General features: G+C 37.9%; 1 protein-coding gene across 4 annotated transcripts in view; it reads left to right on the forward strand.

Annotated features, from left to right (window-relative positions):
• Window positions 1-18049, forward strand: part of KIFAP3 (kinesin associated protein 3) — a 68373-nt gene that overhangs the window by 43209 nt on the left and 7115 nt on the right. For 3 of the 4 annotated variants that reach the window (XM_065673987.1, XM_065673984.1, XM_065673986.1), the window contains exons 18-19: window positions 2478-2667; window positions 6866-6965. In XM_065673987.1, the coding sequence (XP_065530059.1) occupies window positions 2478-2667; window positions 6866-6965 (290 nt within the window). Of the gene's footprint in view, window positions 1-2477; window positions 2668-6865; window positions 6966-14023; window positions 14088-18049 lie in introns of all 4 variants that reach the window. The other variant, XM_065673985.1, reaches the window with a different exon arrangement.

The following is an 18049-nucleotide window of genomic DNA, read 5'->3' on the forward strand; positions in this document are numbered from 1 at the left end:
GGATTCAGCTTTCCCACAGATTAATCTAATTTGCTGTTTGTTAAATTTGTGTATTTTTCCCTGCTTTACAACCATGGTTTCTGGGAATAGTTTTCTTAAGACTGCAGTATGATTTCTGGCAATTACAAGGTGTTTCTCTAAAGGTTGTAAGTAATTCACAGCTGCTGGAGGCTGACATAATGGCCAACAATTTAGCTCTGGCAGATGCAGTAAAGGAGATGCTTCCAAGATGCTGGTCAGATGTCATCATTGAAAGTCATGCCCTTTGTTGGGTTTTTTTTATGGGTCATTTTATAAATCCCAGTGATGAGCTTGCTTTTTCCAGGGCTACTCTTGTTTTGCACTATTGTTTCTAGCCTTTTAACCAAGAGTGGAAGTGGGGAAGGAAAGATCAAGAGGCAGAAATAGCACGAGATGTTCTTTTACCAAACAGTATAAGGCATAGGGGTATGTGTGATGTTTTGGGGGTTTTGTTTTGTTTGTTTTTCTGTCTCTCCCTAAGGACGCTGCATTGCTGTCAGAAATCTGGAATTTTAGTTGAGGTCACTAGGCACCTGTTGTGGTTTAAACCTTGAGGTTTTTGGACAGGACTGCTTGCATGCCAGGATGGTGCAGAGGGGAGTTAGAAGGGTCTAGTAATTGGTGTGGATCAGAGGTGTAATTGGAGAAATTTAGAACATTGCTGCAGACTGAGAAGAGCCCCACATCTACAGGTACTTGCATGGATGTCCTAGCAAAAGGGAGTTTACATTCTGCTGTAAGCCAAGAGGAACAAACTTTCTATTTCCCCAAATAAAACAGTTTTAAAGCCTACTACCATAGGATAAGGATTTGTGGTTGCATGGCATGACTTGACATCCCATGAAATTTTAGATGCTCTAGATACTCATTAGGAATGTCAGAGCAGCTCCTGCCAGAATGACAGGGCCAGCTGGTTATTGTATTATCAGCCAGTCAGAAGGATGGAAAAGGCACAGGGTAGAGAGTGTCTTACCTGTGCCAGGCTAGAAGTAGTAAAGACAAGGTAGGTTGAATACTAAGTCAGTTTAAAAACTCAAGTTCAGTCTGTAGGAGTTTTGGAAGTTTAACCTGAGCTAGTTAGCCTGGTTATCCTGTCTTCACTGCTATTTTTTGACTTCCAGTAATAAGACACATTTACCTTTGCATAGCTGGAGCAGTTCAAGAAATTACCACTGCCTAAGCCAAGGCATTCTTGCTAATTGTGTGAATGTTTTTCATTCCCTTCAAGGCTAAATAAAACAGATTTTAAAAACTTTCAACTATTCCAGCTAGATCTCCAGGGAAAGTCTGTCTAGATCAGGTGTTAATCGATGTGAGAGTTAAATGGTTTTCAGTTTTTCTCTCCTTTGTAGCTTAGCTTTAAGACAGCAAAGTGAGACCTGTTTCCCAAGAACATTTCTTCCTACAATTAGAAACTCTGTGGTTATGAATGTTGTTCCTGTTCACAATCCTTTGATTAAAATATTACTACCCATGGTGCATTATTTGTGAATCCTCCCAAATTGATTCCATCTGCAGATTTCATATTGATGAGTTTCATATAGTTAGCTGTGGCCTATTTTTCCAGTAATATTGAGAAACTTAGTATTATCCACAGGTTTGTGTTCCCTCAGTGGTAATCAACAGCCCACATAATCTGGTCTGTTTAGAAGAGTCTTCTAAACAGCTGATTGCAGTGTCCAGAGGCTATGTCACTTCCTTATGGTGCCTTTCTATATTGAATATCACATCGCTTGAGTGCAATTAGGCTGTAATCCAGATTGAAATTTCATGCCTACATTTTGTTTCCATAGTGGTTGGAACCTGTGTCCTGTTTTCCTCAGCTTTCTGGGGAAGCTCCTGTCAGATTTTAGTGTTGTATCTTGGGTTCCTACATCCTCTTTATTACAAATGTTGTGCACCATTTTTGTGGGTATTTAATATTAATCATAAAAAGCCATTATAAAATTTGACACAAAGTTGAAAATTAATTCCTGTCTTATTGGACCTCATGAAACAAAATAAAAAGTCATTGGTTTTATCAGAACTCTTGTGTTTTCTAGTATCTACTTGTCCTAATGAACATTCCCCTAATGAGGTATTTGGTCAGTGTTAGTAATTAAGTACTGAAGAATTGAAAATTGGCAGTAATTGGCTCTTCTTGATGAACCTAATGACGAGACTGTGATGATGGAACTTCCCCGCTCAAAGTAGGATATTTTTCTGGGTGGTGTAAAGTTACAAACCATGAAGGGAAGATTGTACTGCTGCGTGTACAAAACCAGAATAATGTCTAATGCTTGCAAAATCATTCTCTGTTTTGCTAAAAGAACTCTACAAACTGAATAGAGGATTTAAGTCACTGAGCCCTGAAACTTGCATCTTTTGCTGACATTAAATTCCTCTGCTATTTCCTGTTAAACCAAACAGATTTGTCTATACCCCATCCTAAAATACTGTGTGGTGATTTTTAACAGGAATATGATGAGGAATGGGCTAAAAAAATACAGAGCGAGAAATTTCGATGGCACAACTCTCAGTGGCTGGAGATGGTAGAGAGTCGGCAGATGGATGATAGTGAGCAGTATCTGTATGGTGATGATCGTATTGAGCCCTACATCCATGAAGGGGATATTCTGGAAAGACCTGACCTCTACTACAATGCAGGTAAGGCTGCATATATTAGTATTCAGGACTGGGATTGCTACTTCTGTGGAACAGGAGCTTGATCTGGGGCTGTAGGGAGAATTTGCTGACTCAAACCAGTCAGAGAGTTGCCCGTCTGTGTCACTGGGAGCAGCACTGATGCACACTAGCCAGGGATGGACGTGGCCTTGTTAGGATGTTAATGATGGATTGAGTACTGTATATCCGTCATCTTATAAAGTGTTACAGGTCTTCAGAAGTATGAGTAGACCTGTCTGAGAGGTAATGGATTGTGATGACTGATATGAATAAATGTGGCCCAGCCTTGTTCTACACACCTATTTCTTGTGTCCATAGCTTGTTTGCTTTGCAAACACAAACCTTTTTTTTCATCCCTGTTAAATTCACAGCTATGGGATTTGATGCTGAAGTTTGTTTTGCCTTTTGTGCTAGTCCTGTGATGGATTTTTATATTGCAGATCTTGATGAAAGACTTCAGTTGAGCTACATCAAACCTGTAGATTCCTTAGCAGAGGCAATCATTGTGTGACTTTCAGCTGATCTCTTTGTGTGATTTTTGCTGTCTTATATAGGGAATGTGTGAATCTCTTCTGTAAACACTTTTATTTTTCAGTTCTTCATATGAAAATGTTTTATTACTTGATAATTTGAAGGCGTTTGTTTAAAAAAGAAAAAAAAATTCTTAAGGGTAGTCGTGTTCTTATTTGAGATGAACCCAAATACATGCACGGTAGTGCATAATGACACAGTTTTGGGGGCTCTGAAGTGGAATCTACCCTCTCTGCTTATGTAAAGACTTTATAGTTACTAAGAAAATAGAAATTACCATACTGGATTAAGGCAGTGATATATCTAGTCCAATATTGCCAGCTGTTTCAGAAGATCATGAGATAATTTGCCCACCGGATAAATATCTTCATAACTTTTCATAACTCAGAGTTGGCTTACGCTCTCAGTTTTGTGGTTATATCCTTTTCAAAGTCCTGGATGACTGTGTGCTCATGGATTTATTTTTTATTTAATTGCCGGTTTGAGTCTGGGGTTTTTTTATTTTCCATATAAGTGTCCAGTCCTTTGCTATGATGCATGAGTCACAAAACTGCCTCTATGATGAATTTGCAGGAATAATAATAACAAAAACAAAACCACTAAACCCCATAAGCTTTATTTGCAGTTGCTGTGAGAAAATAATTGTGCAAGACCTCAGAACTGTTTAAAAAATTATCCTCAAAGGGTACCAGAACTTAAGGATTTTATTTTTCTTCTACTTTTGATTATGTATGCAGCCAAAGCAACCTGCCTTTTTAGTGGTATGTTTCTCCTTTTTGAATCCTGTAGCTTTATCTTGCTCTGCTAGACCTACAAGGTTACCAGTGTGAGCCATGTGTTATACAGTACTTTTATTACATCAAGTCTGCTTTGGGCTTCTGAAGTTAAAGATGTGCAGCGTGCCTGTTGTAGTCTTCCCTTTACAGGTATTAATAATAAATTTTTGCTTATTTCATAGGGCCATTTCTCTTCCCAAGAGTGTGAGCTAAACAGAGTGGCACCACTAACACTGAATTTCCTGGCTTTTAATCATTTATGTTACAAGCTGAACATTATTTGAACAAACATTTTTATACTAGAATTGATATTTGACTGAGAAGGAGACGCAGATTTCCAGTGATATGTTCTGCTGATGTTTGAAAAGTGCTTTTGTTTTTAAAGGTATAAGAGTAGGTGATTATATTAAAAATATAGATTCACCTCGTGTTCCTTCCAACAAGTGCCAGCAATGGTGTGCTTCTGAAGTCTGCTAGATTTATACTTTTGAGATATAATATTCTTTTGAAAAGGCTGCAGATTATTGTACCAGTTAGAGTAGGCATTTGGGTGTCTGAAGGACTTAAGTCAAAAAATAGCAGAAATACAAATCTTTGTGCAGTCAGAAATTAAATACTGTGTTTCAGTCTGATTTTAGAAATGACCTGCACTGATGGTTGATGCTCAGTACAAGTCCTCCCTTAGCCATAAAAGTTCTTGAGTTCACTGATGGCAAGATGATACTTACTGCGATGATATGCCAACATCTCTCTTGCACAGTAACTTGAACTTACATGAAAATCTCTGTAGGATCTCTGAAGTCACCTTCATAAGCTCAGTGTCTCTCTTGCTCTGAAAGTACATAACCCTAATTTATGTTGAAATGTACATAACAACAGATGTCCTTTAACTGTAATCATATTATGCAGCTGTTGCTATCCATGTGCTTTCATTTTTCTATAAATTCATGTGAACCATAACTCGAGTGTTATGGTTTGAATGTTAGCAGTCTTGATTGAAGACACTTTAAGTAGTGGTACTTCTAGTCTTAAAGTTAAAATGTAGTGCTTTCTTTATTAATATAAAGATAAATGTTATTTTAAGGTCTCTCTGCTTTCAGATAGGTTTTAACCAAACCTGACTGTTTAAAATACATAGTCACTTAAATTGATTGGTTTTGATCTGAAGTGCTGCAGGTATATAAGTGCTAATGTTCCCCCTTATTTATTTTCTGTGAAAAATACAGCATAGGTGTTAAGTAAGGAAAACTTGGCACAAGTGTTAATAATAGGCATTTCAACTTTCTTTCCTCATTTTTGGTCATTTTACATCCATATAATATCACAGGGCACTCATGTCTTGGTGAATATGCTGAAATACAGTAATGTCTGTGTCAGATTACTTGCTTGTCAAATAATACTCTTCTACATACTGTATACACATGTATACAATTAGAATATATCCATGTACAGCTATCTTATGCTGCTAAAATGTAGTCTGATCATGGCTAGAGTTTTTCCTTTACAGTCTGTTGCATTGTATTCAGTCACTTTCCCATGAGGTATTATCTTCTAAATGAATCACTGTAGCACCTCATCAAATGTCTGTTAGAAATCTAGATATGTCAATTCTATTCCTTTTATCATTTGTCACTGTATTATCTTCAAAAAACATCAGGTAAATTCATAAAGCACTGGGAGATTTGTTTGAATGCCTGAGTTGTCATCTTTAAGCCCTTGTGTCTGTAAGTAACTTTCCACTGCTTCCTGCACAGGCAGTTTTAGTAGTTTCAAAACCACAAAGGTTAAGCTAAGTGGCCTGTGACTCCTTGGATCTTATCTCTCTTTAGAGTGGAATGGCATTTGTAACTTCCTAGACATTAGGAATATCTCTCTTTTCTGTTGAACTATTAAAGTATCAGTCTGAATGTACCTGTTTCTGCTGTTTTCTGTACTACAAGTCTGGGATTGTTTTCATACAGTTATGGAGACAAACTGATGTAGGGTCGGTTTTGATGAAATAAGTCACTATCTGATTAGAGCCTAATACTAATTACCAAGTAAGAGCTCTGTCGTTAATATTAACAAGAAATGTTTTGTGAATGGTAACAAGAAAGAGTTAAGCTGGGCTCTCATTCAGCTGGGGTCAGTTCACTGACTTTACTTCAAAGGCAGTCTGGATTTACACTGATATAACATAGGGAAAACGTTAGCCCCCGATTTTCTTCTCTTCTAAAGCAAGCAGACACTGTGAAGCCTTCAAGGAATACTAGTGACTTTACTGCATCTTCACATGCCAGTGCTTTAATATACAAGAAGCAAAAAAACCCCAAAACCTTTAATCTATGTTCATGAGAGGATATCATGTGAAAAGACCACCTTTTAGGAAATAGCTAGGAGACATAAAAATATGGGGAGAGAAAAAAATAGATTTGAAGTTTTTGAAGCTTTCCCTTTTTTCTTGATTAGTTTTAAGAGGTACAGTGGTAAAGGATAGAGTCTGAGCAAGTAAGACCTTTGCTGCTTTTCTGCTTTTTTGTTGCTGGCCAAGATTAATATTTGACCCTTCTCACTACTTTTTCTCTGGGCTCACTTTCATGATGGGGTAGACAAGTTTGGTGTCAATATAACCTTTACAGGCCTAAGGAAGAAGGGGTAAGAGAGTATTTCTTAAATACAACTTTTCTTCAGAGTAGTGGGCTGAGCTACCTGAAGTCCAAGTAAGGTTTCTTGGAATTGAAGTTGCTGTTTTTCAATATTGTTGTTGCTTTAAATTCCTCCAAGAAATACTGCAAGTTGCTAATGAAATCCTAAGACAAGCACAGATTGTATTACCTGCTTGCCCTGGAGTCCTGCTGCTTCATACAGTCACTGTATCTTTCTTGGTTTTATAGATGGTTTAATAGCCCCTGATGGAGCAGTGAGTCCAGATTTCTTCAGTGATTACCATCTTCAGAATGGAGACCTCATTGGGCAGCATCCTTTCTCTAGCAGGTAAATTGATCTTCTTAGAGAATGCATAGAATCTAACAATGGCTATTCAGATTGCTTCACAGGGCTTCATTTGTTTTGCCCTCATAGCAGAGGGAATGGTTTACACTGACGAAGAAGCTGTCTGAATTACATGCTGCTTTTAGCATATTAACACATGTGTTGTAATAGATTCATAAAATCGTAGAGTAGCTAAGGTTGGAAAGGACCTTAGCTGAACAGAAAAGTAAAACTAGAGCATACAGTTATTTACCTGTTAATGACAATTGCTCAAATACTATTTAGACATTGTTTGGAAATATCTAACAAGCTTGGGATGCTGATTACCTAGGAGACTAGTTTCCAACATCCTTAAATCGTTAAAAATAAGCTTTATTTAGCTGCCAAAACTATTTGTGTGGGGTTTGTTGGGTTTGTTTTAGGTTGTGGAGTTTGGTTGGGTTTTTTGCTTGTTTTGGCTTTGTTTTCTTTGGAGGTTGTTTTGTGTGTGTGCATGTTGGGTGTTGGTGTTTTGTTCATTTTGGTGTTTTGGGGTTTATTTGTTTGTTGGTTTGGTTCTGGTTTGGGTTTTGGTTTGCTTGTTTGTTTGTTTGTTTTTCAGTAAACCCAAGTCTTCCCAAGGTATTCTCATTTAGATTATCAAGGGCACTTTGAAAATTTGCTAGGTGAGCAGAAGATGTGGACTTGACTTTTGGGAAATGTTTCTCTGAATTCCTCCTCTAGTCAATAACCTCTCCTTCTCTGAATGTCAACAAGCTGTTGCAGTTTGAATTTCTGAGTAGACCGCTCCCACAGATTCAAAATAGAGAAGACTTATCTTAAAGAATGGAATCTTCATAGATCCTGTTGTGTTTAGGAAGTACCTTTTATGGGCACTCAGTAGGAAATATTTAAAACACTTTACAGTAGTGGTACAGAATTCACTTCAACAGGATGCTATCTGGACTTGCCCAGCCATGTGGTTGAAGTTGTTCCTTTCCAAAAGAAGAAAGTTATTTTCCCCACTTGGAACTTTAGTCATCATTTGTAAAATATGATTAATTCACCGTATGTACAGCTGAAGCAAAAAAGATTTTTCTCCTTTACTTTCGCTTCTGGTAGTTGTTAAAGGACAGTGGATGGTTACACTTGTTTGTTTATTCTACCTGTAATGCACCAGAAAGCTGAACATTTGTCAAGGGTGGAATGGTGGTAACATTTTTAACAACAAACTAAAATAACAAAAATGCTCAGATCAGAAAAAAAAAGTGTGACTTGAGAAATAGATCCTCTTGGGAAAAGGAAGAGTTTATAATCGGTAAAGATCAAGTTCAGATTAGTGTGTAATCCTTTGCACTGAGCCTATATTTGGGAAGGGAATACTGGAGTTTATAGCTTCCAAATGCACCTTTGTAGGCATCACCAGGAGAAACTGAGAGAAGTATGAGCTATATGCTACCCTTGGAGTCTTACTATGTGACTTACCATTTTAAACTTCAAAATAGACATGCAACCCAGGAGATGACAGATTTCTGTATTAACCAGAGTACTGTATGGGTATGTGTTCCCAACAGCCTTCATGCCCCCTTGAAGACAGGGGGAAAGGTGTGTAGAGTGTAGCTCGTGGACTCCTTTGTTTCCAATAAACTTAGGTATTGCTCCAGTCAAGATGCTTTGGTTTTGCCAGAAAGCATTCAGCTGGGAAGAAAAAAATCTTGAGTGTCCTTGGGTAAAAGTTAAAGTAGATCACTGTACCTAAACTTGCAATCCTTTATCAGGGAGCTACATTAGTAAATTGATTTTTTTAATCTGATTGTATTCCACCTAAAATTAGTAGCAAAATACATCTAGTATATACCTAGTTAAATTAAGTATTTGTAGAATTTTCTTGCAATGTCTCAAGGCATTTTGGAGCTCACCTTGAGAAAGAAAACAGAGAAACTGCAGTTTGGGTAACGACTAACTTGGTAATTGCCTGTTGAAGATAGATAGCCTCTGTAAATATTCAGATTTCTCACTAGAATTCTGTTTTCTAGGAAAACTTATTTTGATATGATTGCTCCTTGGATTTATCTGCAGTCCAGACACGCAGTCTAATTGGAAACAGTGTAGACTGCTGCAAATGTTCTCTCCTATTTGTAACAGAGCAGGACTGAATTGTTTGATAGAATAGATACTGGCAGTCAAATGGCGAATCCTAGTTTTCAGATGTGTGTCATTATCGTTTTGAACTTCTTGGCGCCAGAAGCCAGGATTTCCTGATGCTTAGAGCTAATGTAAAATGCATTAGTGCTCCAAGGCATGAGCCATGGAATTGCCAGTCCCATGAGTTTGAAGAGCCAGACCTTCCCTTTTCCCCCAATCTGAATTGGTGTTGGAAGGTAAAACCATACGTGCTAGAGAGCCTAATTAAAAATAATAGCAGCAAGTCAAGGCTCTTTTTATGTGTTATATAGTGTACATTTCATCCATACCAAAACATAATTCTGGGGCATTTTTATGCTTACAGTTTAAAGCTAACAAGAACCTTATGTCAAGGATTTATTTTTAACCAGTTCCAGCTTTTAATAAATCAAGATTTTTGTTATAAAAATGGTTCATTTTTCTATTATTGATGTTTGGAAATGTTTTCCGAAACTTTTTTAAAGCAAGCTGAGTTATGATTTGCATAGACATCTAGCAAGTTAACAGTAACATTTTTTTGTGAGTTCAAAGAGGAATGACCTAATAATGAGTGTATTTCTGATCTTTTCATTTGTTGCACTTTTTTTGTTACACAATTATTTGTTGTGTCTGTGTCTTCTGGCCTTGGCCTTTAATATTAAACTTTTTAATACTGTAATAGAAACAGTTGTTTGTTAAGCGATGAGGTGAGTTCTGAAGAAGTCTCTTCTTTCATGTGAGACCACCCTGTGAAGTTTGAGGTAGGTGACAATCATGAGCTGACTCCTTGCTACTCAACTTTGAGTAATCCTTTCTTCTTTCTGAATTGCTATGAGGAAGACTTAGGATATGTTAGGTCTTTAATGTCTCTGAGGTTTTTTCCTATTCTTGCAATGTGCTTAGACTGGATCAGGACTTCTCCTTGCCTCTGGGAAAGCCTTAAGAAGTCAGACAGAAAGACTCACCTTTTTAGTGTGTGAATGTCACTGAGCTGAGCTGGCGTTGAAACAGTGTTGGTGCCCTCAATGCATTACCAGGGCTTTAGTGTGTTCTTATAGCCAACCCTGGTTTTTTGAAGCCAGAGAAATGGTCTGTGAGGAGAGGTTTTCAAGGATTGCAACCAAATTCAAGTTGCCTTGACGATTTTCACTGTAAGCAATACTTCATAATATTTAAGGCAGCTCAGCCCACAACAGCTGTCATATATTAGGTTGTTATACCAGTTACACTGCATTGAGCAGATAGTGAGAACCATGTGCTTCCTTGGTTGTAGGATGCTAGTTCTTAGCAGAGGTCTGGGACAGCCTCTGCCATTACAGTTCCACCAAGTTACATTCAGGAGAATTAAGAAGAGTTGGGGCAGTGGCAGTATCCAGATGTGCAGTTGATGAAGTGGTTGACTTTCCTGTAACTTAGTAGGGGGTATAAGAACCATTTCCTGTGGAGTCCCTGTCCCAGGAGATTCTGGACCTACACACCTAGATCTGCACAGTCTCAGGCAGGTAGGAAAGTCCTTTTTTTTTTTTTTTTTTTTTTTTTTTTTTAAGTCAGGTAAAACGTAACTTTAAAAAAGTTAAGGTATTTATAGGCACCTGCTGGGTTAGCACAGAGGGGTTTTTCCCCCCGTAATTTTTTAAGAGGGAAACGTGGAGTAATAGTATTAGCAGTAAGAACTTCTCTACATACAGCAGGTTAGGCGGAGTATCTTAAGTACTGCATTTTTCAAAGACATTGCCTTCCCTTCACAGGGTTTCTTGGACTTTACTTTGAAACTTAGAGACTGACTACTGTCAACAGTTGAGAATGCTATTCTCCATTATTGATTTCTGCATCATGAAGTACACAACAACTTTGAATGCAATTGTAAAAGTATCTACCCCTAAGTTCAGTTTGCGATTTGCTTGCACGTTTGCTATTCTGGACGTATCCTGAAGCAAGCAGAGATAATTGTTGTTTCTGGTACTTGTCAGCATAAAGGAGAAGCAGCACATAATAAAGATGTGGAAAGTTGCCATTTTTCTAATGCTGCCACCCTCACTTTAGGGACTGAAGGCATTATTAGCAATCAAAATGCTTTTTCTTGTAAGCTAGTTTGTGTGTTTTGCAGCTTTAGTTTACAGCTCTTACTTCTGAACTGTATTCTTACTGGAATTTTACTGCTGTGTATGATGCCTATAAATAGAATTGTTTCAGAATATAATGTACACAGAAGCAGTGATAAAATACATAAACAGCATCTCTTGTTTTCCTCAAAAACTGGGAGCAGAATGCAAACAGATTGTAAGGTATGTTTTCCATTCAGCAGAAAATACATGCTGAGGAGGTTGTTTTGACAGCTTGTATCCAGGTTTTTTCATTGGCTATGAAAAGACTTTTGTGATTAGATTACCAGCTTTGAATCATCTTACTGTCTTTGAGAAACAGATGGACATTAGGCATAGATTTGAAATTTTCATCTGTTATTAAAATCTATATTCAAGGCTCTGGTTCTGATAACTCTTAATAGAGAGTGAAAGCTTTATGATTGTAGCAAACAAAAAGTCCCTCACCTTTGGCTGATGTGATGACAGCTTAGTGTCTGAGCTGCAAGGGATAAAGACCAGCTTAAAGACATCTTCAAGAATCTGTTGCTATTTGTCAAATTTTAATCACCTTCTTCAGACTAATTACTTTAAGATACAAACATAATAATGATGGCTAAATAGCTTGTAATAAAGATATCCACAGTATTTTTTTACCCTTTGGGGAACAGACCACTTTTAACCTGTCCTGGCAATAACTAGATAATGATATAAACTTTAAGTGCAAAAGCCAATTTTTTGTTAATATCTTCATCAGAGTTCCCAAATACTTTCTCTGTAGCTTTAGAAAGTTTAATAGTTATGAATGCTGAAGCTAGCCAAAATTTTTTATTTCCCTCATCCTGAGTAAGTTTTCTCCTGTACAGAATCCTTGAACCTCTGATGTAGCAGGGCTGCCATTGCCCAATCTTTGTTTTTTACTAAGACAAGGTGTTTCTGTGTGTGTGCTCACATCTCTCAACAGAGGTCTGATTGAAACTTCTTCCTAGGAAGCAGTGAGGTTTGGCATGTCAAGCAAAACCAGTTTTATGGGGTGACTGTCCTTGGTGGAATATCTCTCCTCTTGGCTGGATTTACAGCCTAAAACTGTAGCTACATTTCTTCTTTTTGCCATGGCAAGGTCATTGTGATATTTTGTGAGCTAAGTATATGGAGCCAGCACCTTGCAGGCTGCTCTGCATTGACTTCCATTAAGTTGTGTCTGTCTCTGGGAAGAATAGGCATGTATAACCAAGCTGTTGTGTCTTGGGTTGACGGAAGCTGCGGTGATGTGGGCTTCAGTAATACATGGCTGTAGGTCCTGGAGGGAGCACAGGGAAGGCTGTTACTGTGACTTACTTTATCTCTAATTACATTATCCATGTGTAATATCTGCCTGTGCTAAATGGCCACATTCAATGCCAAGAATAGTCATATGCACAGACTTTTTTGCTTGAGTACACTGTTGAAAATCAGATGTGAATTTTCAAGGGGAAAGACATAGGTCTGTAGCCTTCCATTCCTGTTGACTCCTGCAAGGCCATGTGAACTCTCAGTTGTGAGCTACAGCTGAATAGCTTCTGTTCAGGTCGGGTACAGGAACAGCATCAGGCACTGGCAAATGCTCACTTTGTGAATGCTTAGCAAAATGTTTTTAAATGGTTGTATCTGTAACTTAAATTCTACATCAACATTTGTAGCTATCTTACATGTAGATCCTCACCTTCAGTTATGTTTGCTAAGAGCAGTCACATGTTGTACTTCTCAAGCATTGAGGATTTAATCTCTTCCTTGTTTTAGTCTTTAAACCATACAGGATATATTGCTGAAATGAAGAACCTTCTTAAGGACTGAAAGAGTTGGTGACCCTGTTCTGGAGTATTTCTCATCCGTGTCACATTTTCAGTGATGTGCACAGTTTATTTAGAAGTTTGCACATTCCCTTCCCAGCCTTTCCGCAGTTAAGTGCTATCTTGAAGGCTATCTCTGAAAGTGAAAAACTAATACATTAGGAGACAGTAAAAGTGAGCTGCCTCAGGCAACCCTTTACAGCTTTCAGTGGTAGAAGAAACTTTGTTTCATGGTTCTTGGGAAAATTTGCTTAGATAAAAAACATCATCTCATGTGGGGTCTGTGCTGCTATAGATTTGAAGGTATCCACATCTCTCTCCTCATCATTTGAATAAAGGCAGTAATGCTTTCCTGTCTAAGAGGTGGATACATAGTGAATCTAAAATATTTTAACTAATAGAAAAAACATAATAAAGTGTAAGTTATTATGATTCTACTTTTAAGCATTTTACCATAGTGATATTTCTTACAGTTCTGTGCCTTTTTTTCTTTTTCATACTTAATTTTAAAACAAAACATGAAAACTCTTTTGCCTTTGCAATATGTTCAGCAGAGTTGTACTCGGCTTCTACCATTTGGACAGTATTTAATTTGCATTTCCCAAGAGAATTGAATTAGGTTTTATTAGTAAATTGGGCCTATAACCTCGTAGGCAGGTTTTATTAGCTTATCACACATCAGTATTAGCAAATTGTAAATCCCACTGAAACAAATCTGAAAAGGACTTAAAGAGAAGCCCAGAACCAATGAAGTTTTTGGAGACAAATAAGGGTGTTTCGGCTTTGTTTTGTGGGGTGTTTTCTTATTTTGTTGTTGTTGTTGGTTGTTTTCCGTTTTGTTTTTTAATCCCACAAAAATGTTGTTAGTGGTAGCAGTCATATCTTCTTTTTAAATCATACTCTGTTGTTATAACTGCCTACATGTTTCGTTTTAAATAAGTTAAACTGAATATGGTCAGCAGGATTCCCCTACATTTCTAATACGGCTTTATATGGCTTGATATAACAGGGATAAAGCACACTTCTCATTTGGACAATACAGCATTTACTGACTATTTCTATGAAACAGGCAGGTAAGTTTCTTTTTGTTCATCAGTCCGTGTTCAGGTGATAAATGTGCTTGGCATTAAGATCTTGCAACTAAAATATAGTAAGAAGGAAGCAGGAACTGCTGCCTTTTGTAGGGTTTTGATCGAAGTCTGGAACAAGCTTCTTGAAGGACTTCATCTGATTTCTTCAGATCCTGGATTCTGGCCTAAGCCAGAATTCACTGTATAATTGTTTTCCTTCAGTACTTATATGTGGGAGTGGTGCTTCCAGAACATTGCTAAGAGCTCTTGAATGTGAACTTGAGTTTCTTCATTTCTAGTTTGTAATAATTTGTTTCTGCGCCAGTACTAAACTAGTTATCTCTTTCCCTGGGTTTTTTGTTTGTTTTTTTTTTTTTTTTTTTAGGTAGTGGTCATATTCCCTGCTAACTGTCGTTTTATTTTTTTCTTTTCATGCTGTTTTCTCAAAGCAGTGTTTATGAAATGAAATACTGCAACCTGATCATATTACAGTCCAGTTTAGGTGTCACTAGTTTAGGTATTTGACCAAATTATGCTGTTATGATGTGGACAGCTTTGGTAGCATTTTTGAAGACCAGGAGTCTGATTATTCAAGGGGAAGATTTTTCTCTATGACCCAGATTAACCAGTGAGTTTTTCCTGGAGTTTGAAGGTCTATGCGTACTGCACCACCAATGGATTTGGGTCCAGCACTACCTGTGATTTGCGCATATCCAGAAGAGGACAATATTCTTCATATCCAGTATTCAATATATGGCAACTTTTTTTAATGTGCTTGGGTGTTTATTATTATTATTCTCTACTTGGACTGTATCAGGAGAAGCTTCCAGGCAGCTCTCCTTGTATCCCCCAACATGCAGATGATGTCCGCAGTTGCAACACACAGAGCTGATAGTCAAGATGGGCAGGGAACCAAAGTCAAGGAGAAGTGTGGTTACTCATCCAAAGTCAGGTGCCAGAACCTGGAATTAGAGCAGTGCTCTCCTGTTGGTGCTTGCAGTGCCGCAGTGACTGGACCACACCACTTTTCAAGGTGTGTGGTCTGTATCATGAAGGATCATGTTGCACTTGTTTCATTTGCTGTAAGAGCTGTTGAATTGCTCTGAACAATTACACTAGTATGCCAAGAGATGAAATAGCTTGTTTGGGAATATTTTTAAAGGTGCAGTTTTTTCAGCAAGTTGCAGATGCCGTTTGGGAAAAGTTGGCGTTGAGGTTTTAATGCACTTCAGCTCTTCTGGAATATAGGATGCTTGGGCCTCTTTCACTTGCAGTCACTTCTTTAACATTTTTTTTTTTAGTTGATTTTTATTTTACTATATCCCACCTGCAGTTGGCCTCATTTAACTAACATGGTTATGGCTATATGTGGCTATTAAGAATTTCAAAAGAATACCAAAATGCTGCAGCAGTTAGCTCAAGTCCTTTGGAATGTCTTAACCGAAAAATACCCCAAACCTGGGTCCGTCTCTTCTAAAATGTAACATTAATTAATTCCCACGTTCTGTCTTCCACTCTTAGTCCCTCCAGATGTGCTACTAGAAATAGACTGGCTCCCTGGTTACAAGCCATCTGGGCTCTGTAAACTGATTTGCACTTATATTAAACAATAAGTGAACAGAATGCGGAAGAGTTATTAAAGCATATGTACATTACTTATAAATCTCAAAGTAAAATATTAAAACACAGTAAACGGGAATGGAATGTGCAAATGAAGACCTGCTTGTTTTAATGAGTTTAGCTGTGACCTTCTCAATTTCATCCAAAGAAAAGAATTTTATTTTTGACTTAAAAAAAGGGGGGGGGGGGGAAGGAAAAAGAAACTATAAAACTGCTTACAGAAGTATCTGAGACAAAAACAAGGAAATATAATGTTCTAAACTTGACTGGTCCAAACCACTCAAGCTGCTGTGACAGCTCATAAAACTGAGAGTAGTTTTTAACTGGACTCTGTTTTACATTGCCAGAGTGAATTTTCCTTGCAGGAAGTAGCCAGAAGGTTTATTTAGTTTCCAGACTGCTGCTTTGATCTTTCCATTCTGTCACTTCTCAGGTTACATAGCCCTTTTTCACTGCAGTAAATCTGCAACAGTTAATGAGAATAAAATTTCCTCCTTCTCACTGATCGCATGCTGTTAAATGCCAAACCACAGCCAGCAGCATATTTGCAGAATTTGGCTGCACTGTACAAAAACAGCACAATCAGTTTAATCTTGTTGGTTTTGTAATTCATTTTATTGAGCTTTCCTTTTTCAAGTGACCTATTTTATCAAGACAAGTGGTTGCAAGGCCAGACCTGGAAGAAAGATTTAAAACTGTAATAAAGCAAAGGGTGTTTTGTATGCTATGTATAAGCATGCTCACAGGATTCAAAATTAAACCTACAATAAGTAGTTTTAAAAAGTCTTGTGTATCGGTGGGATATTTCTTATGGCTGTTATCTGAACTGAGTATGTGCTGCAAACAAGTCTCTAGTATAAAAACTAATGCAACGTATCAAATTAATTTCTTTCCCAAATAGTTAAAATTGCTTTCATTCTAAACTTTAACTCTCTGAATCTGTGCTGATCAGGTTCAGTCATTCAGCTATGATGACTGAACCACCCTCTTCCCTTCCTTTTGGAAAACTGGAAGGTCTGGAGTGTTTCAGCCTTCTAGTTAAAGAGTTTATTTGCCTTCTGGGGTTTGATCTTTTTAAGCTTTATTTTTTCCAAGACTCCCTGCCCAAACCTTGGCCGGGAAACATTTTATTTTTTGCTCATTTAAGTTTAAATTTTTGCATGATAATGCTACTCCAAGGTATAGATCACCAAGAAAATATTCCACATCTGTATCTGGCTTGTGCCCTAACATGTCAAGTGTTTGCCCTAAGAAAGCAAGCAGGAAGAGACATTGAGATTTACTTCCTTCTTGGTTTAAACTATAATCATTACTGATTTGGAGTAGATTTTGACAAGATTTCACTAGGGCCCTATGTTGCTATGTAAAAGTGGTTGAAATCTGGACAGTCATTTGTGGCGGTAAAAAACATTTAAGGTTTATTCATCAGTAATAATGCTCCAACTGCATTTGCTGTGTGCACTCTAGTAAGCACTGCAAATCCCCCAGTAATGTTAACTTTCAGAAAAGACTTTGAAAGCTTTTATTGGCTGCAGCTGTAAGTCAGAGTCAAAGCAGAACAGATTTTTTTGACTCTCCCTCCCTCCAGCATCTGGATTATCATGCACATTGAGTTGCCTGGTTCTTGGTGCTGAGTGCAGTAACCTGTTGGCATGGCTTTTCTGGGCATTTGTACACAAGAGGGAACCTTTTCTTCGCCACTTGGTCTGAAGTACGGAGCTGAGTTGCAGTGCTTGGACTTGATGAGCTTGTATAAATATTTAAAAGGAATAATTCTCCAACGAGGAGCCCTTCAGTGCAGGGCCTTAAAGATTGTGTTTCCGCTTATCTCTGAGTATATTTTCACAGCGGCCCTGCTCTGTAACCTAGCAAAGGAAGCAAGAAACACTTCTTGTCTGGAAGGCTTGTGGAAGACGTGGGCCAGATCCTGAGCTGATGTAGTCAGTGACCCCAGTCACCTCTATGAAGCTGACACTTCACGATCTTACTTACACGATCTGTGCCCAACACAACACTGACACTGCTGGAGCTCAGTGAAAGAGATGCTTGAAACTTTCCCAAGCCAGACTTACTATAGTTTAAGGCAATGTTCTCCTCAGTTTATGGAGTTGACAGAAATAATTTGGACTGTGCAAGGAGAGTGGGGGAGGAAAGGACATCTTTATTGCTTGCTTCTCAGGGCTTTTTTATTTGTTTTAGTTCATAATTAATTTTTAAGAAATGGATGGATCTAATCAGTGGATATGGCCAGTTGTTGAGCCAACAGCAGAGATGTTTCTGTCAGGCTTATAATGGAAAGTCAGAACTCTTGGTTTCTGTTCCAGCTCTGACTGTGCACTTGACCT

The sequence above is a fragment of the Lathamus discolor genome, chromosome 3, assembly GCF_037157495.1.
Source record: "Lathamus discolor isolate bLatDis1 chromosome 3, bLatDis1.hap1, whole genome shotgun sequence".
In the NCBI taxonomy this organism is placed as follows: Eukaryota; Metazoa; Chordata; class Aves; order Psittaciformes; family Psittacidae; genus Lathamus; species Lathamus discolor.